General features: G+C 53.1%; 1 protein-coding gene across 2 annotated transcripts in view; it reads left to right on the forward strand.

Moving 5' to 3' along the window:
- The window catches only part of NEGR1 (neuronal growth regulator 1), a 196562-nt gene extending 174563 nt beyond the window's left edge, over positions 1-21999 (forward strand). The window contains exons 7-8 of one of the 2 annotated variants that reach the window (XM_059853533.1): positions 55-96; positions 19485-21999. In XM_059853533.1, coding sequence (XP_059709516.1) covers positions 55-96; positions 19485-19609 — 167 coding nt within the window. In that variant the 3' untranslated portion in view covers positions 19610-21999. The remainder of the gene's footprint in view (positions 1-54; positions 97-19484) is intronic. The other variant, XM_059853534.1, reaches the window with a different exon arrangement.
- The last annotated feature ends 4585 nt before the right edge of the window (positions 22000-26584 follow it).

Raw genomic sequence — 26584 nt, forward strand, 5'->3', positions numbered from 1 at the left:
CCAAATGTTCTCTTTTTTTTTTTTTTTTTTTGTTTTCCTTTTCCCTTTTTGTAGAAATTATTGAGCCTACTACCTCTAGTCGTGTCTCAAGCCCAGGTCAGTATGCCCCCGAGGAGGGTCGGTGCCTCATTGCCATCCGTGCCCGGGGCTGGCCCGGGCTGCTGTGTTGTGGTAGTGCTGGGCTGTCCCTGTCGTTGTGCTTCCATTGGTGTGTCTTCCCTGCAGGCTTCGTGTCTTGTCCTCTTTCTCCCTGTTTGGAGCAGCCTCTCTCCCCCCACGCCTGTCCCTGCCGCGGTGTGTCCTGGTGGGGCTGTGCAGGGCCCTGCTCAGGGTGGGCAATTCCCTGCTCTGGAGCCACCTCACCCCCGGATCCTTGCTGGTGTTGGTGCCCATGGGGATGTTGGTTGGAGGGTGTGCAGATTTCTCGTTGTGTCCCCTCTGACTGACTGTGGGACAGAGCCAGGAGCTGTTGGGGGTGTTTGCACTGCTGGTGCCAGGAGGGGCTGGTGGGAGCTGAGCCCTCCCCGTGTGCCTGGAGGGCGTTCACAGCTCCTGAGTGCTCCTGCTGCATCCCCGCTCTCTTGGGCATTTCCTGTGCCTGCTCCCCAGCAGGACACCCTCAGTGGAGCTGGTCACAGAATCCTGGAATGGTTTGGGCTGGAAGGGACCCCAAAGCCCACCCAGTGCCACCCCTGGCACGGCAGGGACACCTTCACTGTCCCAGGTGCTCCAGCCCCAGTGTCCAGCCTGGCCTTGGGCACTGCCAGGGATCCAGGGGCAGCCACAGCTGCTCTGGGTACCCTGTGCCAGGGCCTCACCTCCCTCCCAGGGAATAATTCCTTCCCAATATCCCATCTGGGAGACAAAAACAAGCAGAATTTTCCTCTGGCAAAACCTTCACCAGATGTGCGCTTTTATTTCCTAACTGAGATTAAAAGATTGGAAGGGCTGTGCCAGAAAGCCACAGAAGTGAGGTGATTAAACCAAGTGAGGCAGTAAAACCAAGGGCTGAGGAAGGAAAAGCAGGCACAGGTGATTCCAGCTCCCTCAGACCAACAGGAGCAGCAAGACAAGTGTTTAAATCTGCAGAGATTTATTTAAAGAGCTTAGGCAGGGCAAGCTCCGGTGTCACTCGGGGGGCAGAGGTGCTGCCTCCCTGCCCTCCCCGGGCCCCAGGGAGCTTCCCAAAGCTCTCCATCTCCTCTAGGGCAGAGACTGTGCCCTGTCTCCTTCTCCTCTAGGGCAGAGATTGTCCTGTGCCTGCAGCCAGAGCCGCAGCAAAACCTCTGCACTGGGGTGGGACACCCACCATCAAACCCACGCCACGGCAGGGGGGACTGGGCTGCAAAAAGCTGATGGTGCCTGCAGTAAAAGTCCCTGTCCTTGGGATTTCCACAGTTGCTTGGGACTACCAAGTAGTTGGAAATAAGCTGGGGAGTTGTTTTTAGAGTGAAGAGAGGCTGAGAAGAAGGGAAGGGTCGCTGCTGTGGCGGTCGTGCAAAGCGGCGATAGGAGAACCCCGCTCTGGTGCTGCTGAACACTGGGGTTTGTAATTCCTGAAAAAGTGCCCTCAGCCTGATCCTGCTCCAAGCTCTGTCCAGGGAAGGAGGGAGAATGCTGGCTGCTAGCAGCTGGAATGGGCTCCAGTAACATTTCTGGGTTTAATCTCCATGAGTGAGTGCTCCAACAGAGTCACAGTCGTTCCTCATTTTCAAAAACTGCTGCTGAAATAACATAGCTCTGAGATGTGTTTGAATTCTCGTCTGCAGAAATCTGCACCAAATGAGCAAAATTACGTGTGGTTTTGGGAGCAGCATGGAGATGGGGGAGTGGAAAGGAACAGAGTCCTTTAATAGTGATCCCTCTCTTAATTCTGAAAGCACAGTGCTAAAGAGAGAGGGCCTTTTGCAAACATGAAATTGAGATTATGAAAACCTCTGAACACAATAGTGGAAAAATTTAGGAGTCATTAAAGTTGCAATAGTTACAAACTACATGAGCGAATCCAACTTTAAATTACCAAGGAAAGCACTGAGCTCAGTTTGCAGTTGAAAACCAACATCTGTTCTGCTGAAAGACAACAGAAAAGGGGAGGAGGGTTTAAAGACAGTTCTCAAAATGGTTGCAAATTTATTATTGAGTCTTTCCTCCTGGAAATGAGCCCTGGTAGCAGCAGTGACATTGCAATGAACTGTTCTGTTTGCCTTCCATAATTAAATAACACTGTGATAGTCCCTCTACTTGGCTAATTTTAGCCTGGTAAATAGCTGGAAAATGCCAGCACTATTGTTACCAAGTTATTCAGCTGCAGAGGCAATGAAAACCTTCCCAGAGTGCTGGGAACAGAGCCCCTCGTGTGCTGCAGCCCCAGCAGTGAAGGCAGCAGGTTGGGCTGGGAGACGGCAGCAGAAAACCTGGGTGATCTGTCCACAGCTGCTTCTGACTGTAAAATTAGATTTATCACCAAGCACAGAATGGGCTGGGCTGGAAGGGGCCCCAAAACCATCTGGTGGCACCCCCTGCCACGAGCAGGGCCGAGGTTTCTGGCTGTGCTCAATCCTGCCGGGAGGTTTTGGCCAGGAGTCCCGTGGGTCTGCCTGCCCCCCTCCCCTCGTGCAGGAACACCAGCCATGGATTAGCTGCAGGAACTCGTTCAGCCCCGTGCCTCCCACCAGTCAGAACACAGAGCATCAGCCTCCTTCCTGCTCAATCAAGGCTCTGCAGCTAATTAGCTAATTACCACCATCCTTCACCACTTCAGCGCAGCTTCGGGGTGAGTTCCCTGGGGAAGGTTCTGCTGCTGGAGGACACAGACCCTTGGCAGGGTTTCAGCACTGAGCCAGAGGTTGTGAGAGCACCCCGAAGGGAGGCAGTGTCTGGCTGCAGGTGGGTGAGGGAGACTGGGGGCCAGGGCTCCCCGAGATGCAGGAACTCCTGACGGGATGGTCGCTGTCCCATCACCACTGCCTGAGCCTCCAGGGTCTTCCTCCAAGACCAGCCTTGGAAGTGGCTCTCTGCAGGAAGTGAGGAATCTGCAGAACTTTCAGGATCCCCCTGGAGAACTTTCTCGCCCTGGAGAATTTCCAGGATCCCCCCCAGCTCCCAACAGGGGACAAAGCATTTAAGACATCGTTAATTCATGCAAAGCAATGTGTTTGAGAGCCCCGGTGACACATTTGTGCATTTCTCTGCTGGAGCCCCTTCCACACATCTGGGGATTTACTCTCCTAATTTGAAGCGACAGTGCTCCAAGCATGTGGAATTAGCTGCAGAAAGTTACAAAATTGGGGCCATGGCTGGTATCTGTGTTGTCAGCCAGCGCCAGGAGCTGGATGGAGCTCCTTACAAATCTTTCCTCCTTCAGCATAATTAGTTCACAGGTGGTGTCTTGGAAAGCCTTTGAAGATGTTGCTGAATTCTTAACGCTGACTAAACAAGTAACTGTGACAGGTCAGAGAGAATAATTGAGGAATCTTCTTTAATTAATGATTTCACATCTTATGAGGCACTTTTATAAAAATTGGAGTGGGAGAGAGAAGGACCTTAAGTTATTTAATTTTCTCAGGAACAAAAGCGTGTGTTTAAGTGAGCACTTGGGCAGGTTGGACAACTCCTTGAACCCCAGTTGCTTCTCCCCGCTCTGCCTTTCTGCATATCTAACACATTTAATATGCCAGAATACCAAATAATACCTCATCTCAAGCAGGCTCTGTGTGTTCTGTGGGAAACCTGCCAACCCCTCCAGTTTTTCTGCTCTCATGCAGTTGCAAATCCCATTTAAATCAATCAGTGATTGTGTGTCAGGAGAATCTGCAGGGTTGGACTCTGGATTTCGGGGTTTGCAGCGCTCTTCCTTGCCATTAGGTCTGTCTGTGGTGAGAGCAGCCCCGTGTTCCTGCAGCAGGAGACACTGGTGCAGAGCCCTGGAGCAGGCAGGGAAGAGCCTGGGGCAAGAGGCAGGGCCAGCTGGGCTTCACCTGCCAGAGCCCAGCTGCCCTTCCCTCTCCCTGGTCCTGCAATCCCCTCCAAACTCTAAAGGGCTGTGAAAAGGTGACCCAGATTTCGGCTAGCAGATCCTGGATCATGCAAACCTAACTTCTAGATCCTGTTAGGAGCAGATGTGTGCTTGTTCTAAGAGCTTTGGATGCTTGGTGGCCGCTTTGTTGCCCCCCAAATGTCCCGCCTGGGATCCCATCTCCAGCAGCTGGTGGGAATCACCCTCCAGCTCCCAGAACACCAGAGGTTCTTCTGTCCCAGTAAGAGACACAGAACAGACACAGGGCTAACGGGTCTTGCTGTCAGTAGTTTGGCATCAAACAGGTGAACATCTCCAAAATACCAGTCCTTGTCAGTCAGCTGACAGCTTCGTGTTCAGAGCACATCCTGGGCACTGCTGCTGCATCCCAGAGCCCAGGCAGGTGTGAAATTCCAGCGTGGCTCCAGGAAAAGCTGGTGTCTGCATGCAGCCAGCTCCGTGCACCTGCACTGCTAATTCTGGGTTTCTGTGGGAGCCCGGGGCTCAGCCACACTGGGAATTACAGCCTGGGGGAAAGAGCTGCCTTCCAGAGCTGCAGGCACCTGCTGCTTCAGACAGGTGAACTCTGCTTGTAAATCATCCCGGGAAGGCCCATCCTGGCAGGGAATGTGTGGAGTTGGGTAAACATTCCTGTTTAAGCTGAACGAGTGTCTCAGGGTGTGCTCAGTGACATTCAGAGCCTGCACCACCATTCCAGCAGAATGTTTGAACACACTAAATCATATTATTCACTGCTTGCTGAAGAGATGCATTATTTAATATCAAGAGAGCTGCTTTCTATCAGCTGAAAAATAGGACTAGAACTAGGTCGTTTTCAGTCCATTGATTCCCTCTCTCTAAGCCGGCATGTAAAATACAAGAATGTTTTTTTCCTGGTACTGTATTGCCTACAAGCCTTCTGTCAGTGGGGATTTCAATATTAATGAGTTTTCCCACGGATATGAGAAGCCCACTTAGGAGAAGAAGCCGCCCTGAGAATCCTGAATATTTTACAATATCACACATCGATCAGTTGGCTGGAATTTCACATTTTAACCAAGGAGTGCTTCTGGGAGATGCCAGGAAAGCAGAGCAGGGCCAGGTGTGAAATGGCTTCTGGAGGTTGTGAGAAGGGGGGAGGATGTGGAGGCTGGGGAGATGCTCACCCTGCTGCTGCTGCTGCTTTCTCCCACTCACGTGTTCCCCGTGCTGGGGGTGAACCAGGAGGTTCCTCCCATCCCTGAGGGAGGTTCCCAGCATCCAGGGATCAGTGTCCTTGGTGCTGGGCGTGTGTCAGTGCCCAGATCAGTTCTGGTTCTGTCAGGTGTGTGCTGTGTGCAGGGACTCCAGCGTGGGGACCTGGGGAACACGGGGAGGGCTCTCCCAGCACAGCTCTAACTTCCCGCAGTTAATGGGGGTTAAACACAGATATTCACAGAATCAGGGAATATTCTGAGCTGGGGGGACCCAAGGGTCATTGATCCAGCCCCTGGCCCTGCTCAGACACCCCAACAATCCCTGGGGGATCCCTGGCAGAGCTGTCCAAACCCTCCTGGAGCTCTGGCAGCCTCGGGGCTGTGCCCATTCCCTGGGGATCTGGGCAATCCAATCTACAGTGGATTTTGGGAAAGGTTTTTCTCACCCTCTGGGGGAAAAAACCTTTCCCAAAATCCACCCTAAACCCCCCTGGCACAGCTCCAGCTGTTCCTCTGTTCTTTCCATAACCTATTTACACCTTCCCGAGACTGAGACAAGTCCCAGCTCTGACTGAGAGGAGACAAGCAGGAGATTCCAGAATGTGATTCACCAGCAGGAAGAGAGCAGTCCGTGTTTTTATTTATCACAGAAGGATATGTTTTAAGGGAAGGTTTGATCAGCCAGAACTGGCTGACTACAGGAATTGTACAGGAATAAATATGCATACATCCATCTCGATGAGATGGGTGCCCATGTGCAGAGATTTAAAATGTTTATAGAGCTGTGGATCCAGAACCTCAGGGAGGGCCCAGCTCTGTGTGGAATTCGGAGGAGCCTACAGCTACAGCTGGCAGGGAAGGATCTGACAAACTTGGGCTGTTGAGGGAGGGAAGGCTTGGGGGATTAGGGGACTTGTCAGAAAAAGCCTGTTTGAAAACTCCATGAATATGTCAGTTTTAAAGAAATTCAAATAAAGGCCTGTTGAGTTTTGAGTGGGAAAAAAAATACGTTGGCTTCCTTCCAGGCTCCCCATCTCATTCCAGGCAACACTTCTTCTTTTTTTGTCTTTTCCCTGTCTGAATTTCGCACCAAATGGAAATTTCAGTTCCATGCCAGCTGCATTTAGAGTATCTGTGCAACATGGACATTTTGATGGAGTTGCCAACAATATTTCCAGCCAGGATGCAAAACAACATCCCAGGATGACACGGGATCAGCCATTTCCTCACTCTGAACCTGCTCTTTCAAAGCTGCATCTCGTCCTTCCCCTCACTACTAACAGTAGCACAGCCCAGCCTGCTGAGGGGGATTTTAAGCTGGGCTTTGTCCTTCTTTAGACTTTCCAGATGAGCTCTTAACGTGTCGCCAGGCAACCATGAAAGGGTTTTTCCAGGAGGCTCTCTGGGTTAAAGACAGCAGCACCAAAATTTGTAGGTAGAAAAGGACAGCTGAGCCAGGCCTGCATCCTTCCAGGAGCAGGGTGGGAACAGCTTCGAGCAGCAGCTCTGAACAATTGAATAAACACTCTTTTATCACTGGCACCTGCTCCTGTTCGTGGTTTTCAGGAAGCCCAGGTTTTAACCGAGCCTCTGAATCCACAGAACAGCGTGGAGCCATCTGATTAAAATTTTAAAGACGCTTTTCATTAAGATGGAAGCTGTGCAAAATATTTTCCCCTTCCCAGCTGCTGAGTCAGAAAAGAGCTGCTGGCATGAGAGAGTGGGAGATGAGCTCGGTGGGGGGGTCCAGCCTGCTCCACACCGAGCCAGGCCCTGGGGTGACCCTGGGTGACACTGGGACAGCAGTGCTGTCACTGCCCACTCAGGGCTGAAATGATTCACCTTGGCCCCTTCCGTGCCCTCACCTGGAGGTCTGTGGCTCAGCTCTGTGTTTCTCTGTCCATGCTGCCCCAGATGCTGCCTGTCAGTGCAGTGGGGGCTGTCCCTCACCCTTCTGTCCTCTGCCCCGATGGCTCGGCACTGTTTGTCCCTGCCCAGAGCCACCCAGAGCGAGCAGAGCCAGCAGCCCAGAGAACAGCTGGCTTTGGGGAGCTCTGGAGGGTGCTCTCTGGAAGGAATGGGTGTGGATTTTGGAGTGGGAACACAGGGGGTGATGTGAATAACCCACGGGAAAGAGCTCTGCTCAGAGACCCCCGCGGGAGCGAGCAGCTCCTGCCTGTAGGGATCCCAGACCTGCCGCCTGCTCTGCCCTTCCCTGCCTCCTGCAGGGCCCATTCCGTGCCCAGTTCCCCAGAACCACGGACTCTCCTGAGCTGGGAGGGACCCACTCTGGGGTCAGCTGTCTGTCTCTGCCCCCACACACGCTTAGGATGGCTCTGGCACGCTGGGCTTCAAAGGATGAGACTGGACACTAGGGTTTTTCGGTCTTCAGTTTTGTTTATTATCTCTGATCTAAAAGTCCTTTTCCCTGCCCAAAGGATCTGACCAGCAGGGCAGCCAAAGGCACTCTGCCCACCCCCAAGGCAGCCGCATCTTTTATAACAAAAACTACGTATATTATATTTACCTTTTGTCCCCAATACCTATCATCTTCGTCACCAAGTGCACCCTCATCCCAGACCAATCCCCAAATGCCAACACCACTGCAGAAGATGGAAGACAGGAAGAAGAAGGAAAAGCCTGGTGGCACGCCCTGATTCCTCCATCTTGTCTCTACAACCCCCCTGTACCGAAACCCCAAAATTTGTGATTCACCCTATAATGATATCTTCCCTTCACTATTTACACCCGAGTGATTCTCGCAGGTTCCATTTCCTCATACCCAGGTGGCACATCTCTAGATGGATCAAAATCAAGCCACCAAGTGCTTTTGGCAACATTCCAGGACCCCCGAGCCCCCCACGGGTTCTCTGGGTAGCTCTGGACATCAGGAGTGATGTGCTGAGCTCCCACAACCCACGGGCCCAGCCCAGCTGCCAGCAGAAGGAGCAGTGTTCTACAGAGGGGTGGACATCCCACCCTGCTCAGCGCAGCTGCCACTGTCCAGCTCCCAGGCAGGTGCTGGGCACACCTGAGGGATTTTAGTGCTATGGGGTGATACATGGTACAAACCAGGAAATAGATTGGTCTGGAGGCAGAATGTGTCTTCCTGCACGTGTCTCCAAGGCTGTCAGAGCCAGCTTTAGGGCACCCATCTCTGTCCCAAAAGCACCAAAATACTGTACTAATTGAGAGAGATTTTCAAAGGCATGGCTCTTAGCAGAACCTGCATGCCTAAAGCTCCCAGCCAGCTTTGAAAAATCTCAGCTGTTGGGGGTTTTTTCCTCTCTTCTGTGTAATAACATATGCAAAGCTGAGCCATAATGTCTCCAAAATCCTCAGGATTAAGCTGAAAGGCGAGTGGGGAAGGCAGGGGCATGAAAAGCTTCCTGATGCAAAATCCTCCAGCTGCAGGAAAAGCTGCAGAGCAGCAGCAGGCAGGAAGGGTGAGGGGCTCTGGAAAGGCACCCCAGCAGAAATCCCACCCCCAAATGGCTCTGGAAGTGGGGGGATCACTCCCTCTCCCCCACAGGCTGCTGCAAGAGCTCAGAGTCCTCCCAATGGCAAATCAGCTCCTGCTGCAACCCCAGATAACTCGGGGGGCTGGGGTTGGAGGTAAATGGAACCCCAGAATCCCAGAATGGCCTGGGTTGGGAGGGACCTTAAATAAATCCCACCCAGTGCCACCCTGCCATGGCAGGGACACCTCCCACTGTCCCAGGCTGCTCCAGCCCCAGTGTCCAACCTGGCCTGGGACATTTCAGGGATCCAGGGGCAGCCACAGCTGCTCTGGGCACCTGTGCCAGGGCTGCCCATTCCAACAAAAGGATCCCTCAGCAGGGTCAGTGCTGGGAGATGGATCCTTTCCCTGGAGCCACCCCCAGGGAGCCACAGCTGCAGGTGGCAAAGGTGGCAAAGGTGGCAAAGGTGGCAGAGGTGGCAAAGGCCACCTGTGTGGCTGTTCTGTGTTCAGAGTGACAAATCCCTCCATTAAAAGGTGCAGGCACTGAACCCCGTGTGCCCCACAGCTCTGCTGGGTCAGCTGGGAGCAGGAGGCAGGGAATGATGGCACCCTGCCCAGCTCCTGGGCACTCTGGCATTCCTGAGCACCTGGGCACTCTGGCATTCCTGAGCACTCTGGCATTCCTGAGCACCTGGGCACTGGCATTCCTGAGCACCTGGCATTCCTGAGCACCTGGGCACTCCTGTATTCCTGAGCACCTGGCATTCCTGGGCACCTGGGCACTCCTGTATTCCTGAGCACTCTGGCATTCCTGAGCACCTGGGCACTGGCATTCCTGAGCACCTGGCATTCCTGAGCACCTGGGCACTCTGGCATTCCTGAGCACTCTGGCATTCCTAAGCTCCTTGGCACTCTGGCATTCCTGGGCACTCTGGCATTCCTGAGCACTCTGGCATTCCTGAGCTCCTTGGCACTCTGGCATTCCTGAGCACTCTGGCATTCCTGAGCTCCTTGGCACTCTGGCATTCCTGAGCTCCTGGGCACTGGCATTCCTGAGCACCTGGAATTCCTGAGCACCTGGGCACTCTGGCATTCCTGAGCACTCTGGCATTCCTGAGCTCCTTGGCACTCTGGCATTCCTGAGCACCTGGGCACTCTGACATTCCTGAGCTCCTTGGCACTCTGGCATTCCTGAGCACTCTGGCATTCCTGGGCACCTGGGCACTCTGGCATTCCTGAGCTCCTGGGCACTCTGGCATTCCTGGGCACCTGGGCACTCTGGCATTCCTGAGCTCCTGGGTACTCTGGCATTCCTGAGCACTCTGGCATTCCTGAGCACCTGGGCACTCTGGCATTCCTGAGCACTCTGGCATTCCTGAGCACCTGGGCACTCTGGCATTCCTAAGCACTCTGGCATTCCTGAGCACCTGGGCACTGGCACTCCTGAGCTCCTGGGCACTCTGGCATTCCTGAGCTCCTGGGCACTCTGACATTCCTGAGCTCCTGGGCACTCTGACATTCCTGAGCTCCTGGGCACTCTGACATTCCTGAGCTCCTGGGCACTCTGACATTCCTGAGCACCTGGGCACTCCTGTATTCCTGAGCTCCTTGGCACTCTGGCATTCCTGAGCACTCTGGCATTCCTGAGCACCTGGGCACTCCTGTATTCCTGAGCACCTGGGCACTGGCACTCCTGAGCACCTGGGCACTCTGACATTCCTGAGCTCCTTGGCACTCTGGCATTCCTGAGCACTCTGGCATTCCTGAGCACCCGGGCACTCTGGCATTCCTGGGCACCTGGGCACTGGCATTCCTGAGCACCTGGGCACTCCTGTATTCCTGGGCACCTGGGCACTCCTGTATTCCTGAGCTCCTGGGCACTCTGGCATTCCTGAGCACTTGGGCACTCTGGCATTCCTGAGCTCCTGGGCACTCTGACATTCCTGAGCTCCTTGGCACTCTGGCATTCCTGAGCACCTGGGCACTCTGGCATTCCTGAGCTCCTGGGCACTCTGGCATTCCTGAGCACTCCTGTATTCCTGACCACCCGGGCACTCCTGTATTCCTGAGCACCTGGGCATTCCTGAGCACCTGGGCTCTCCTGCATTCCTGGGCACCCGGGCACTCCTGCATTCCTGCCATGAGCAGAGCCCCGTGCTGGCTGCAGCCCAGCCTGGGAAGATCTCAATCAAGTTGAAAAGTAGCAACAATTTTGCCGGGGCAGTGTTTGAGCGCTGTGGAGCTCCATGAATAGTTAATGTCACGTCAAGGGCTGCAGACAAACAGAAGAGCCAATGGCTCAGGCTGCTGTGAGGGATGTTTGTTCCCTGCTCAGCCCCGTGGAAATTGCAATCATCCCTCACCAGGGGTGCCCGCTGCCTGGCTGCTGCTCTGGGGACTGCCAGGGCAGCCTGCTGTGCCCTCGCTGCTGCTGGGCACACTCAGGGCTGGAGCTGTGCACAGATGGCTTGGGGGGAGCCCAGTGCATCCCTGCGTGGAGGGGACTCTCCCTGTGCCCTTCAGTTTGTGCTGTCACAAAGGACAGGGCAGCCCTGGGAGCTGGCACGGCTCTCAGTCACTCCATCCCAAAACCAGGGGGTTGGAAAAGCCCCCCCAGGTCACCCCGTCCAGCCCCTGAGCCATCCCCCCTGTCCCCAGCCCAGAGCCCTGAGTGCCACCCCCAGGGATTCTTGGGCAGCTCCAGGGATGGGCACTGCAACCCTCCCTGGGCAGTGCCAGTGCCTGAGCCCCTTCCCATGGGGAAATCCCTGCTGTGCCCACCCTGAGCTGCCCTGGGGCTCTTAGGGTTCAAGGTGCCACCTCTGGAATCAGCCAACAGCTGGACTTGGCTGTTTATTTCATCCACCACCTTCCCCCAATCAAAACACTGCTGATGATTAATTCCTTGGCCATATTGGCACAGGTTGGGAATGAATTTCCATGGGTTAGGGGGTTTTTAATATTCCTATAAAAAGAGAGGAATACATGCACTGTGCAGAAATGTGACCAAGAGGAGCCCACCAGAAATGCTTAAGAAAATGAACAGAAATCTGAATAAACCCCACATCTCAGAAATCAGCTGCCAGCCACCTCAGTGGGAGATTTGCTGCAAGGCTACCAGCACTTCCAGCCAAAACCTTCCTTCCTCATACACCCAAAAAGGGAGAGAAATCATGTTCCAGCCTGCTTAGCTCCACACCCTTTGTCAAGAGCACAAGAATGATGTGGAAACCGTGCAGAAACTGGAAAGCTCAGGGTAAAAAATTATCATTCACGCTGCTGTATGACATTGCCTCAACACAGCAGAAGCAACAAAGTCTTCCTGATCTATGGGAACGATCAGAGATTGCCACTGAACACGGAGATTTAATGTGCTGCTTAATTCAAGAGCTTATTTACAGTGTCACACGTCACTTGGAGAAAAATGGCTCTGACAACCAATCATTTAAAATATAGGAAGAATGTTTAACAAAAGGTCAGAAGTACAAATATTTTACATATTAACTACTAATAAATTCATTTCCTCTCAAAGTTAGGAGGATCAGCAAATGTCTCCAAAGCCATTTGCAATATTTCAGCACAAGACCCAACCTCTAATTACCAATGTAAGTTGTAAATAATTGTCAAGCATGCAGATGAGCCAAAAATTCTCTCAAATTAAAGTAATTAGCTCCCAAGTCAAATTTTTCTGTCACATGAAAACGCTTTTCCTTGTCTCCAGTGTGACACTTACAAATGAGAGCCACATTGTCAGGGAAGCAGTTATTGTAGGCTGCCAGAATGATGCCTGAGGAACCTGAGCTTCCCAGCAGTCCAGGTTTTCCCTCCGTGGCTGTGCTGCTCCCCCCACCTGGGAGGGGGGAATTGATCCAGCTGGAACCCTGGCAGGGGGCTCCAGAGCTTCCCCATCCCTTGGTGTGGGAATGTCCCTCGTGGAGAGCCTCAGGGCCTGGCTCTGCCTGCTTCTGGTGCCCTGAGGAACCTTCCAGAGCTCCTGGTCTGGGGCACAGGGATGGGATGGGGATGGGATGGGGATGGGATGGGGATGGGGATGGGGATGGGGATGGGGATGGGGATGGGATGGAATGGGATGGGGATGGGATGGGGATGGGGATGAGCAGCTTGCTCCTCCCTGTGCTTTCTCTGGCTCTTCCATGGTTTATTCTCAAATCAGCACCAGGATGGGTTTTGTGTTGGACACAGGGCACACCCCAACTGGGCCCCTCATGGGTGGAACGAGAAATGCTTCTGTCTCATTTTCTGTGCCCACACAAACACAGGCTGGGGTAATATTTCACTTTAAGACATTGCTGGTGGCACATCTCAAGTGTTTAAATTACTAAGCTTTCAGATTTTAGCACAACAAACAGCTGATTTTTGCTTCTGCAGTTGTAGCAATCATATTTTAGTCCCTGTTTTCCCATTTTAAGACTAACAAAATGCTTTTTTATTCATTTAAATTTGAAATAAGGACAAATCAGCCCTTCATCTCCCAGCTCCTGCCCTGCCAGCAGCCCTGTGTGAGTGCTGATGGACAGGGCCTGAAAACACCCCTCTCTTATCAACCCCATCACTCTTCTGGGGCTCATCTCCGGAATCTTTCTGCCAACACTCCCATCCCAGAGGATGATAAAGCCTCTCTGTTAAGCACCTGGCACTTCCCAGCTTTATCCTGCCCAGCCCTGGCTTATCCATGGGCAGAGTCAGCTCTTGGACAGCTCCTGCAATATTCCGTGTCCTTCCTCAAGGATTTTCTGAGAGATTTGTCTGAGCAGTGCTGAGCTCTGCCTGACAGACACTGCACAGCAGCAAGGTTTGAGTGCAGCCCCACCACCCAGGGAGGGGCTGAGCCAAATCTGCCCCGGGCTGGGACAGCTCCTGGAGAGGATGCTGCGGGAGGGGCAGCTCGCAGAACCCTGTCCCTGCAGCTTCCAGCCTGCCCCGGGCAGCTGTGCCAGGGCTGGGCAGCCTTTCCAGGAAGGAATATTCCCAAAATATCCGCCCTGAGCTCCCCTGGCCCAGCCTGGGGCCGTTCCCTCTGCTCCTGTCCCTGTTCCCTGGAGCACAGCCTGACGTGGGGCTGTCCCCTCCTGGCAGGAGCTGTGCAGAGCCACAAGGGCCCCCTGAGCCTCCTCTGCTCCAGGCTGAGCCCCTTCCTAGCTCCCTCAGGGACTCTCCAGCACCTTCCCAGCTCCTCAGGGACTCTCCAACCCCTTCCCAGCTCCCTCAGGGACTCTCCAGCCCCTTCCCAGCTCCCTCAGGGATTCTCCAGCCCCTTCCCAGCTCCCTCAGGGACTCTCCAGACCCTTCCCAGCTCCCTCAGCCTCTCCTGGGGCTCCAGACCCTTCCCCAGCTCTGTTCCCTACCCTGGACACGCTCCAGCCCCTCAGTGTCCTTCTTGTCCTGAGGGGCTCAGAACTGACAAAACTGACCCAGAACTGACCGAGAAATGATCCAGAACTGATCCAGAACAGATCCAGAGCTGAGCCAGAGCTGATTCAGAAATGATCCAGAATTGACCCAGAACTGATCCAGAACTGACCCAGCACTGATCCAGAGCTGATCCAGAAATGATCCAGAGCTGACCCAGAACTGACCCCAGAGCTGACCCAGAGCTGACCCAGAACTGATCCCAGAACTGATCCAGAACAGATCCAGAGCTGAGCCAGAGCTGATTCAGAAATGATCCAGAATTGACCCAGAACTGATCCAGAACTGACCCAGCACTGATCCAGAGCTGATCCAGAAATGATCCAGAGCTGACCCAGAACTGACCCCAGAGCTGACCCAGAGCTGACCCAGAACTGATCCCAGAACTGACCCAGAGCTGACCCAGAGCTGACCCAGAATTGATCCCAGAGCTGAGCCAGAGCTGACCCAAAGCTGCCCCAGCACAGGAGGGATGTTTGAGGCAGGCCAGCCCAGAGGAACAGGGGGCTGGAGAGAGCCTCCCTGCCCACATGCCTGCTCCAGAGGCACTTTCCCGTTCCTGAGGTTCCCAGCCTTCTCCAGGTGCTGCCAGGTGGCCAAGGCTCTGTTCAGCCTGCAGCTGGCATCCAGAGGGATCCATTTACCTCACTCCTGCCTCTCCCAGCCCAGGGCAGCTCCTCAGCCTCAGCAGGACTGCCTTTGCCTCAGACTAAACAAATCCTGACCCACTGGCAGACGAGGCTTCCAGGTTTTGTTCTCCAAGGTCAAGCTTTGCCCAGGGCTCCCTGGCCTCCCAGGAGGTTTCCCTGCTGCCTTTCCCCTGGCCAGGGGAGCTGGTTCCAGAGCTCTGCAGGCACCCTGTGCCCCTCACCACTGCTGCTCCCTGACAGAGTCCTTACAGACTGTCCACCTCCTCCTCCAGAGCCATAAATCCTCCAGCAGCTTCAAGTGGAGCAAAAGGCAGAGGTGTTATCCCCAGGCCTCCCAGAGCCTTCTGAGGCCCATTATCTCCCCATCTTTTCTTTTAAAAGAACCTTATTTGACAGCCCAGCCTTTTTATCCTTCTTTTTTGCCTTGCTGCTCTGACCTTGAGTTAGTTTATTCCTTCCCTCTCTGTATGTTTTAAATGTTGCACCAAAAATCCAATTTATTAAGGCTTTCCTTTAGTAAATGATTAACCTGAATATGGTGAAATGAAATGCTTATTAACATCTCCCTGCATAATCCATTTAACAGAATTAGTCTTGCTTATTCAGACAACCTAAAGGGGTCTGTGCTTTTGTCTACACAGCATCAGCATTAAAGCTTATAATTATTTCTGGTTAATGCAGCCCTGGGTGCTAGGAAATGCTGGTTTGTGTGTTCCAGCATAGCACTTCTCCTAATCTCTTGTATTAATTAGAGATACTGATATAATATTACTTTGTTCCTTTCTATTCAGCACCAGGAGAGATGTCTGAATATAATCCTATCTGTGCTAAGGGTGTCTTAAATATTTCCACAAGTGCTGGCTGCTGTAAAACATTAGGATTAGGTCCAATAATCCCTAAATTGGAAAAAAGCAGAGCTGACAAAGGCACGTGGGCACGCGAGGTGTGCCTGGCACTGGGGTGCTGCCGTGGCCAGGCAGGGATTTCTCCTGGCCCTGAGGGGACCTTTGAGGTCCCCTTTGGCCTCAGTTGCCACCCCCAGCCCCTGTGGGTGCCTCCCCAGCCCTGGTGATGCTCCGGGGGTGTCCCCTTCCCCTTTCCCAGAGGGATGCAGCCACTCTGGCTCTGAGCAAAATTTGACTTAGCCAGCAGCACGAAAGTAAACGATCACCCCTGAGTGGCTGCAGCTGACATTTTAAACTCACTGTGCCCTGTAAATCCTGGGTCATTGGGTGTGTCAGACACCAGGCTGCTCGAGGAGCTGGTTTGGATCTTTTCCTAGGTGGAAATTCACTTTCTTCTCGGGCATTTCAAGGTGTCACTCCCCGGGTTCTGAAGTGAATTTGCAGCCCCAGATCTCAGTGTCATGGGATGGTTTAGGTTGGAAAAGCCCTCCCAGAGCAGGGAGTCCAACCACGGCCAGCTCTGCCAGGGCCACCCCTGAGCCGTGTCCCCAAGTGTCACCTGCACAGGGCTTTGAGGTGCCCCTGGGGATGGGGAGCTGTGAGAAACACCAATCCCTTGTGTTTAAAATTGTAAAAGTTCAATAGCAATAAAATGGCTCTAAAAATAGTCATATAATTGGAGTAATAATAATTTGGACAGTTTGGATTAGGACAACATGAGACAATAAAAACAAAGAGTTATGGACAGTCCTGAGCCGTGTCCCCAAGTGTCACCTGCACAGGGCTTTGAGGTGCCCCTGGGGATGGGGAGCTGTGAGAAACACCAATCCCTTGTGTTTAAAATTGTAAAAGTTCAATAGCAATAAAATGGCTCTAAAAATAGTCATATAATTGGAGTAATAATAATTTGGACAGTTTGGATTAGGACAATATGAGACAATAGGAACAAAGAGTTATGGACAGTCCAGGTACCTTTTCTGGGCAAAATAAGCCCAAAAAGGACCCACATTAACAGAGGGTTAACCCTTAATGCAACAGCCTGTTGCACATTCCCACAGCCCATCCCTGGTGCATCAATTCCATTCCCACCCAGGATTCTGTCTGGGCAGGGTCAGCTCCTGCCTCTGGATCCTGAGGGGTCTCCAGGGCTGAGGGGGCAGGAAGAAGTTTGTTTGTCCTGATAATGGGGCAATAAATTCTCTTTCTCTGAAAGATTCAGGTGTTCTGGGGCTGATATCTCACTGCTAGTCCTTTCTTAAAAAAAGGCATAGTTTCTATTTTAACATGCTGTTATAACCTAAAACTGTATTTACCACACTACTTAAGAGAATTAACACAGCATCACTTTCTAACACAACACCCAGAATGTTCAGTGCAATATTTGCCAAAAGCCAATCATAAACCAGGCATTTTTCACAGGAACCAAACCCTCCCTGGGCAGCTGTGCCAGGGCTGGGCAGCCCTTCCCTGGAGAAACCCCTGCAGCCCACCCTGACCCTCCCTGGACACAGCTCTCCCTCCCTCTGGGCACCCAAGCCCTCCAAAGTCAGCTCTGTGTCACGCTGGGCATGGGGCTCATGGAAATGCCCAGGATGGCTGCAGGTGTAACCACAGGCTCAAATAATTCCAGCTTTTCTTTAAAGCCTAATCACACATTCCTCCACCATTGCCTCCCTGCATAAACATTAAGACTGGGAGCTCGTGTGTGTGTGTGGAACAATGGCATGGTAATATTTCAGTGGGGGGAACAAAGGCAGCTGGTTTATGCTGCTCTCAGACATTTAAACCTTTTCATTTTTCCCTAAACTGAGGGCTTGGTCTGACACAGAGAACCATCCAAAGGTGCTTTGAAAAATACCAAGCCCAAGAACAAAGTGACCTTGCACAGGAAAGCAAGGACTGCTCAGTCCTTACCAAAATAATTACTCAGAGTAGATCAAGGACTGAGCAGACCATGCTAAGAGTCTTTAAATTTTAAAGGTGTGTTTATTTTTAAAGTTTACACATCAGCACCAAGCTACGGGATTTTATTAATATCCAGCAACAGCGTTTTGCTTGGCCAGCAATGAATTCAGGGAGCCACAGGAAAAATTAATCAAAATTCTGAGGGGGAGAAGAAAAAGTCTGCAGGAGATTATTAATTTTTAAGAATTTTTAAGAGTCTAGCCCAATATTTTAAACTATGTGTCATCCAGTAGGCTTCGTGTGACATCATAATGGATAATTAAGCTTCTCCAGGTTTGCTTCTCCTTCAGGTTTCTTTTCCACCCAATTCTCCTCCTTAGGCAGCTTTGGGAACTGTAACTTTTCTATTATCTCCCAAGTCAGTGCATTTCCCCCCCATTAACTCCCCTCTTGCCTTTGTGCAGAAACAATCCAGGAATGATTTAATAAACCCTGGGAAGACAGAGCTGGTTCCTATGCAGGAAATCAGATTTACATAATTTTCCGCTGGCTTTTAGAGCTCCTGGAGTTCAAATTATCCTTAAGTTGGGGAATCTCTCTTCATGCCACAAAATGAAGCAGCACCTGTGTTATGCTCCAGCTTCCCCACCCGGCCCTCGTGATAAATTAAAGGTTGATTTGTCATCCTGACTTAGCTCAGAAAGTCCTTTTGCAATGAGAGGAGAGGAAGTGCCCTGGCCTGCAGTTAGTCACAGCCATCAGTCACCAAACTAAGCTTCAAAACCGGGTTTCATCTTGCTTTGTTTTGGGTTTATTACCTGAACCCTTCTGCAGGGGGGGAAGATGAGGATTTTGGGCTGTGTCACACTCTGTGCCAGGTGAAATGTCACACAGCACACGTGGAGCTGCAGGGGGCTGCACAGAAACCAAAGAGCTCTGGGTGGGTTGGATTTGGGCCAGGATTTGGGCTGAGCAGGCTCAGGACTGGGAGGCTGCATCCTGGGAAAGCAAACAGGATTTGGTGCGGGGCGAGGGAGCAGCTCCTGGTGCTCCCTCCTGCCCGAGGCTTTCCAGGAGCAAACCCACAGCTTTCACAGAATCCTGGGATGGGCTGGGCTGGGAGGGACCTCAGAGCCACCCAGTGCCACCCTGCCACGGCAGGGACACCTCCCACTGTCCCAGGCTGCTCCAGTCCCAGTGTCCAGCCTGGCCTTGGGCACTGCCAGGGATCCAGGGGCAGCCCCAGCTGCTCTGGGAATTCTATTCCAGGGCCTGCCCACCCTGCCAGGAGCAATTCCTGCCCAGTGTCCCATCTGAATCAACTCCCATCCAGCTCAAGGCCGTTCCCCTTGTCCTGCCAGGACAGGGTTTCTGCCAGGGGCATCCCTGAGGCACAGCTGGGACATTCCCAGGCCCAGGGACCAGCTCCTCCCTTGCTCCTCAGCACTGGTTTCCTCCTCTTTGCACCTGGTGTGCATTTACCCAGGAATTCGAGCCAGGCTTTGTGGTAAACACATAAATACAATTTCTTCAAAATGAGTATTAATGTCTTTGGCTGAGCAGCATTGTCAGACTCTGGCTTCTGGAGCTGGGCAGAAAATGAGCTGTTTTCCACGAGGGCTTAATCCAGTCCCCTCCCATTGATTGCACTGCAGATCCTCACGCTCAGTAACTTAAAAATGGATCGATTATTCAGCTGGTTAAAAACGAAGCACTCCCATTTCTAAGTGCTTGCCTTAGAACAATCTCAGCTCCTGGAGCAAGCGGGGCTGTTCCCTGGGCGGGGTGGCGGCAGGGCTGGGCTGTGCTCACAGCCTCCTCCCTGCTTCCCGGGCCAATTCTGCTGAGAACAGCACAGAAAAGGGGAAGGCGGGGGGCTGAGAGAGGGAGCTGTCACTGACCCCTGTGCTTGCCTTGCAGCTCCCAGCACAGCCCAGTACGGCATCACCGGGCACGCCGAGGTGCTCTTCTCCTGCTGGTCCCTGGTGCTGACGCTCTCCTCCCTCAGCAGCATATTCTACCTGAAGAACATCCTTCTGCACTAAATGTAAAGACCCATAAAAGGCTTTTAAGGATTCTCTGAAAGTGCTGATGACTGGATCCAATCTGGTAGAGTTTGTTAAAAGCGGCGTGGGATATAATCAGTGCTTACATGGGGATGATCGCCTTCTGTAGAATTGCTCATTATGTAAATACTTTAATTCGACTCCTTTTTTTTTTTGATTAGCTGCATTACCTTGTGGAGCAGTACACATTGTCCTTTTCTAAGACGTGAGAACTCTGAAATTACTTTTAGAGGATATTAATTGTGATTTCATGTTTGTAATCGACAAGTTTTCAGAAGCATTCAGTCATGGTCTGCTGACTCGCAGACTGTAGTTTACAAAAAAAGGATATTGCAGTAAAAATGTGCTTCTTTAAGGCTGCAATACAAACATTCAGTTCCCTTCTCAGCTAGCATTCTATCCAAACTTACACGAAAAACATTTGTTCTTTTTTGAGTTAAAAAAAAAAAAAAATCGAATAATATTGCCTTCAAAATATTTCTTCAAAATATGACACATATCTAGATTTTCTTCTAGCATGATATTCAGGTTTCAAGAATGAGCCTTGTACTATAACTGCGTTGTGCAGTGCCGCTTTCGTTCTCTTCCCTCCTTCCTGCCAGTTCAGCATGGTTGTGCCTTCATGAAACACGACTTTCCTCTTCCTCTCCAACCGGTCTGGAATGTGTTCTGGGAAATGCTGGAGCATCCTTTTGAGCGTAGCAGCTGTCTGGTGGGGCCGGAGGTGCCCGGGCTGCCAGGAAAGGCTCCTCTGCCCCCTGCAGGAGCTGCTCCGGGGGCAGGGCTCAGCTCCAGGGCAGCACCGACTCCTTTTGGTCCCTCCCTCCACCGCCACTGAGCAGTAGGTGACCTCTGTAAAAACGACATTTCCCCGTAGAAAACAGAGCTCCAACGATTTTGTGGCACCTTTTGAATGTGGGAATGTTCCCCCAAAGCCAAATTCCCACCTGGCTGTAAATGTCAGGGTCGTCCCTTTTGTATTGCTGGCAAAGCCGACGTGAATTGGTATTTTTCTTGCACTCAATTTTGTACTGGTTTGGCTGATTTAGCAATGATAAAGGATGCTTTGAACCATGAGACACCTGCAAATCCCTGGAGTATCAATTTTCTATCCCCACATATCCCTGTGGCAGCAGCGAGGCCGCTCCTGCTGAGGGCAGGTGGCCGTGCTTGGGAGAGCCACCTGGGCAGGTAGGGCTGGGGGAGCTGCTCCCCTGGCCAGGGCTGTCCCTGCAGCCCCCACACCTTCCCGTGGAGGGGACCCTGCTGGCACACCCTGAGGGACCAGCCCAGAAATCCTGTGACATGGTGCTCCATCCTTCACAGCCCTGCACGGCCCTGGGGTGAAGTGCTGCTCACACAGAAGTGCCACCTGTGTCACTCACTGGGGCAGCCATGGCCAGCAGCCCTCGGGCACCACATGCCCTGGTGGCCCCAAGAGCTCCTGACCTGCTCACCAACAACATCTGACAGCAGGAATAACAAAATGCTCATCACAGAATCCCGGGCTGGCTTGGGGTGGGAGAGCCCATCCCATCCCAGCCCTGCCAGGGACAGGGACAACAGGGACAGGGACAGCTCCACTGTCCCAGGCTGCTCCAAGCCCCGTCCAGCCTGGCCTTGGGTGGGCAGCAGCACTTTCACTGTGATCACTCCCAGGCTCTGCGTTTGAGCCCCAGTAGTGGCTGGAATTGCCCAGCTCCCCCCTTTGTTTGCTCAGGGCAGTGAGCAGCCCCAGCTGAGCCCTGGGAATACTCAGCAGTCCCAAGATCCCATTTTTCCAGCCAGGAGGGCTGGGAGCTCCCTGGGCTCAGTCTGAGCTGTCCCAGGCCAGGCACAGCCAGGAGGGGCAGTGCCTCTGCTGTCCCTGCTGAGAGAGCAGAGGTGTTTGCTCCAAAAATGGCAATAAAACATCCTGGGTCACTCTGCATGTGGTCAGTGACAGACTGTGTGATTTCTCTTATTATTTACAGCCCTGTGCCAAGCAGTTGCTGTTTCCAGAAATGTGGCATTTTTTAAAACCTGGAATAACATGAACGAACCCATTCTGCAAGGAAAGGGTACAAACTCACCTCAAAGGAGTTTATCAGTCCTGATACCCCAATCCCTCTTGTATTGCAGCTTTAAAGTGCTCTATTTTAGAATCCATTCGCTAGGAACAGTGGTGCTGCAGGAAGTCTTGTGTCAGTGCAGTTTCTTGGAGGGAAAAACGAGGCAATGGATAACCCAAGCCACGTGTGTAAAACTGGGAGAGTTTCTATGCTGTGGCTGGACCAAACCCTGCATTCCAGTGATTCCTGACATTTGGAACCTGATTGTCCAGCAACAGAATAGAATGAGCAGCAGCCCGATTAAACGTGAGAAGCAGAGTGTTCAGTGAAGTGTTGAATGTTTGCATTGGCACCAGGGAGAGCCACTGGGTGGCACGGACGAGAGGTCCTGCCCCACATCTGATTTTCACCTGGGGGGACACCCTGCTGGCCCAGCCCCAAGGGAAAACCCCAGACCCACAGCAGCAGCAGAGCTGGGAGCCGTGCCTGGGTGCCAGGGGGGATTTTGTGAGGCAGGAGAGTGCTGGGGCTGCGAGGGGCAGGGAACTGGGGGGCTCTGGGCAGGGCTGGAGCTGCAGTGAAGGGGTCAGGGGGACACACCTGGTTGGGGTGAGTGGGCTGGGCCAGGCTGGGGGCTGTGCTCCCAGAGCAGCCAGCAGAGTGAGCACAGCCCCTGCCAGGGACTGCAGGAGGGGAGGGGGCTGGGGCTGGTTCCAGCCCCTCATTTGTGGGGGCACCGTGGGCGGCTGCTGGGAGGTTTGATCTGTGCTTCCCTCCTGCCAGGCTGGCTCTGTGGGTTCCCAACACGACGAGAAAAGGCTTAGCTGAGCATTTCCAGCAGGTGGCTGGAGCCCCCAGGCTGGGAGGGCTCCTGGCGCCGTGACTCAGGGCTGTCCCCACACGGAGGGAGGGAGGGAGGGAGCGGTGACACTGCTGTCACACGGCTGCTGGCCCTGGGACTGAGCTGACACTCAGCTGAGGCACGTCTCACAGCTCGGGAACAAATGCAGCTTCTCAAGGGTTTGTATCTTGGCAGGATCCTTCAGAGCCAGACAGCTTTTTTTAAACTTTTCAATAGGTTTTTTTTAGAGTCGATGCTGTTTTTAAGATCCAGGAGTGTTAAACCCATCCCAGTGACAGCTGCTTTTTTTGCACATTTTCTGAGCAAGTGTTCAAAATAGACAATGGCAAATGTTCTGCTACCAAAACCTCCACAGGGCCCACAGAACTGTGTTATGAAGAATGTGTATACCAAAATATGTATTTACATGGATAAATATGCCTTAAAGACTAAATATGCATTTACTTCTAAGGCTGGATCAGCCTCGTGCCCAGTCTGGAGGTAAATAATCCATATTTCACAGCTGCCATGGAGGGGGTGCTTCTTTGGAGGGGAAAAAAAAAAAAAAAAAGGGAAGGTGGGGAAGCATTTCTTTTAAAAGAATCTTCAGCAGTTTTAAAATCCTTGCATGAACTGCCATGCGTGAGGAGGAGTGGGGAGAGGATGAAGCTGAGCCTGGCCCCCCAGCCCTGGCAGTGCAGGGTTTGCTGTGGGGCTGGCAGGGCTGTGGTGCCCCCAAACACTGCCACAGCCTCTCCCATGTGTCCCCACACTCCCAAATCCCTCGGGGCTGGGGCAGAGTGAGGGTCTGGCTGTGGGAATGGGCCACCTACCCACAGCCTCTCCTGCCGCAGCTGGCAACACAGGATCCTGGGAAACGGGGAGAAGTTGGCAAAAAAAGGGAATTTAAAAACCAGGAACTGAAACTTCTCCATTCTGCCTTAGCAGTATTGAGAGCAGAGGAATCAGCGCTGGCAGGGCCGGGAGGAGCTGGCTCGGGATTCGGCCAGGAGCGAGGGGGACCTGGTGGGACAGGGCTGGCTTTTCCTTTGTGCTCCTGCCCTGAGCCCCAGGGGCAGGGCAGGGCTTTGCTCTGCAGCCAGGAAAGTCCATAATCGACCTGGAAACAGGCAGGGCGAGGCAGTGGCACAGAGTCTCGGCTGCTGGGGAAGGGATTGCCAGCAAATCCTGCTCTCGGAGCTCTGTGTGAGCACGGCTTTACCGGGGCACCTTCAGCGCTGTTTGCTCTGGCTCCTGATGCCTAATTCATGAAGGGCTCCAAGGCTCCTTCTTATTAGAAAATTCTCACGTTAAAAAATGCGGAGATCAGCATATTTGCCACCTCTCATGAGCTGAGTTCTCAGTCATTGCCGTTTCAGGGCAGAGGGAGCGCTCCCGTCAGCGGCAGGATGGAAACCCGCAGGGTGGGGTGGGCAGGGCAGTGCCACCCGCCCCAGCTGCTCTGCCCTTGGCTGGCACAGGCCCTGGGGGCTCTGCCTGGGGGCTCAGGGGGTGCACATCAGTCCCAGGGGCCGATCTGGGCTCCACCATCACCCCCACGGCCAGAGTTACCCCCAGGGTTTCTCCGGTTTATCCCACAGCCCTGCCGGGATGGGAGCAGTGTGGCAGGCACCTCGGCTCCCTCCCTGCACAAACCCGGGCACGGCAGGGCCTGGGGTCTCCCACGGGGAACTCAGAACCCCCCAGGAGCAGCAGTGACAGCCAGCCCAGCCCGAAGTGACCCAGGTTCCCAGGCAGTGCCCCAGCCCAGCACGGGGACTCAGAAATGACCCCTCTGCAGCAGTGAGGACAGCGAGGGGACAGCACAGTGCTGCTCCAGCCACAGGAGCCCCCCTCACCAGCCAGGAACACTCACTACCCCCATCCTCCTCTCTCCCAGCTCCCAAGCTGCCTGCAGGGACGATCTTTGTTCCAGTCAGTATCCAGAGGGGGAGATCTGCTCCCTCCCTTTAGGATTTCTCAGCAAACCAAACACAGCTGGCACAGACACCCTGGGACTCCTGTGTGGAGCCATCAGCCTGTCCCCTCCCAGCCCACTCAGAGTCACACTGGCCCCATTAATCCCCAGGACAGGCACTTAAATGTGAGCCCCGAGTGAGATCAGCCCCCCGGGCCAAGGTGGAGCAGCAGCAGCCTGGTTTGCCATGGCTGGCTGAGGGTGGGATGGCAGGGCCAGCCTGCCCTCCCTCTCTTTTGAGGCTTTTTTAACATCAACCAGCCTTTCCTCTCCGGAGGGTGGGTGGTTCTGGCGTGGAGGGGCAGCCTTGACTCGGATGGGTGCAGGCTCTGTGACCCCGAGCTGTGTTAAAGGTCTCTGCTGCAGCCCACAAGTTCAAAGGATGAGTCAAAGCTCTTCAGTTTTCACTCTCAGAGTGGTTTATTGTACCTTATCTATAAAATTTTTCCTCCTGCCCTGCCGAGGTCTGCCCTGCAGGACAGTTCCAGGCACTCTGCCTGCCCCCAGGGCAGTGTTATCTCTTTATACTAAAAACTCAGTGTAACATGTTTACAATTATTTTCCAATACCTATCACCCATGTTAGACAGCGAGCTCCCACTCTAAACCAATCTGAAAGTGCCAACATCAGAGCAGAAGATGGAGGTAGAGAAGAGGAAGAAGAAAGGCTAGACACACCCAAATCCCTCCATCTTGTCCCCAGAACCCCTACACTAAAAATCCCAAAACCTACATTTTCACCCAGTGCTAATTTTATTATTACACTATTTAAACTGCTGTGGCTTTCAGGTCTTCATGTAAAGGTGGCAGTTTGCTCCATGGGTCACAGTCGAGCCCACAGGTGTTCTGGGCTGTGTGCCAGGGTCTCTGAGCCCCCTGGCAGGGGTCCTGGCACCCCCCGACTCCCAGAGGGATGTCCTGAGTTCAGGCATCCTTTGAGGGGTGCTCAGCATTTGGGATGTGGCCCTCCAGGTGGGGCCGGGCAGGAGCTGCTCCCCGCCCCTGAGGAGCCTGGTCCTGGCAGGAATTTGGGCTCTGCAGGAGGCAGCATGCTCCCTTTGGCTGGCCAAGCTCTCAAACCTGGAAGGAGCTGCTTCTCCTCCCCCGTTTAAGTGAGCTGCTAAAAGCGCTGAGTTGTTCTTCCACGGCGTTTCAAATTCACTGCTCTTTCATTAGCCTTGACCTTTTCACATTTTTTACCATAAGTGGGGAAAAAAATTAACTTTGGAGTAAATTACTGCAAATCCCTCCTTAAAAACGTTTAAAAACAGAGCCTGGGAGGCTGGGACAGGGGAGCAATGGCTCTTGCTTGCCACTGTTTTCTGTGTAAAGAGGATTTAATGTCTGTTTGCCAAAAATGATGGATCCTAAGTCCCCGTGACTCGTTTAGAAATGACTTTTAGCAGGACAGGTGCACGCATCCTCCCCTGTACTTTGTGTTACGAGAGGCAGAAAGACAAAGGGTGTGGTGGGACAGGGCACCTTCCTGTGTGCTGCTCCTTGCACTCTGGGTCTTGGTCCCTGTGTTGTTATCTCTGTCTCTTCATTCCCATCTCTTGATCCCTGTCTCTAGGTCCCCTTCTCTCCTTTCCCATCTCTTGGTGCCCTTCTCTTGGCCCCCATCTCTTGGTTGTCTTCTCTTGGTCTCTTTCTCTCCTTTCCCATCTCCTGGTCCCCATCTCTTGGTCCCCTATTTCTTGGTCCCCTTCTCTCCTTTCCCATCTCTTGGTCCCTATTTCTTGGTCCCCTTCTCTTGGTCCCCTTCTCTTGGTCTCTTTCTCTCCTTTCCCATCTCTTGGTCCCCATCTCTCCACTCCTTTCTCTTGGTCCCCATTTCTTGGTCCCCTTCTCTCCTTTCCCATCTCCTGGTCCCCATCTCCTGGTGCCCTTCTCTCCCAGGAGGGGGAAGGGGAAGGCAGGAGAGGAGCAGGAGGAGGCTGCAGCCCAGGCTGGGCCCCCAGCCCATTCCCTGGACCCTAAAGAAGCCCCCAGACCAAGACAAGGGCAGAGGCCCCCCTGGTGCTCCCAGGGCTGAGCTCCCCCTTCTTCCCTGGCTCCCAGCTCCACCTGCACAGACCCAAGAGC

Source organism: Haemorhous mexicanus, chromosome 9 (assembly GCF_027477595.1).
Source record: "Haemorhous mexicanus isolate bHaeMex1 chromosome 9, bHaeMex1.pri, whole genome shotgun sequence".
Lineage (NCBI taxonomy): Eukaryota > Metazoa > Chordata > Aves > Passeriformes > Fringillidae > Haemorhous > Haemorhous mexicanus.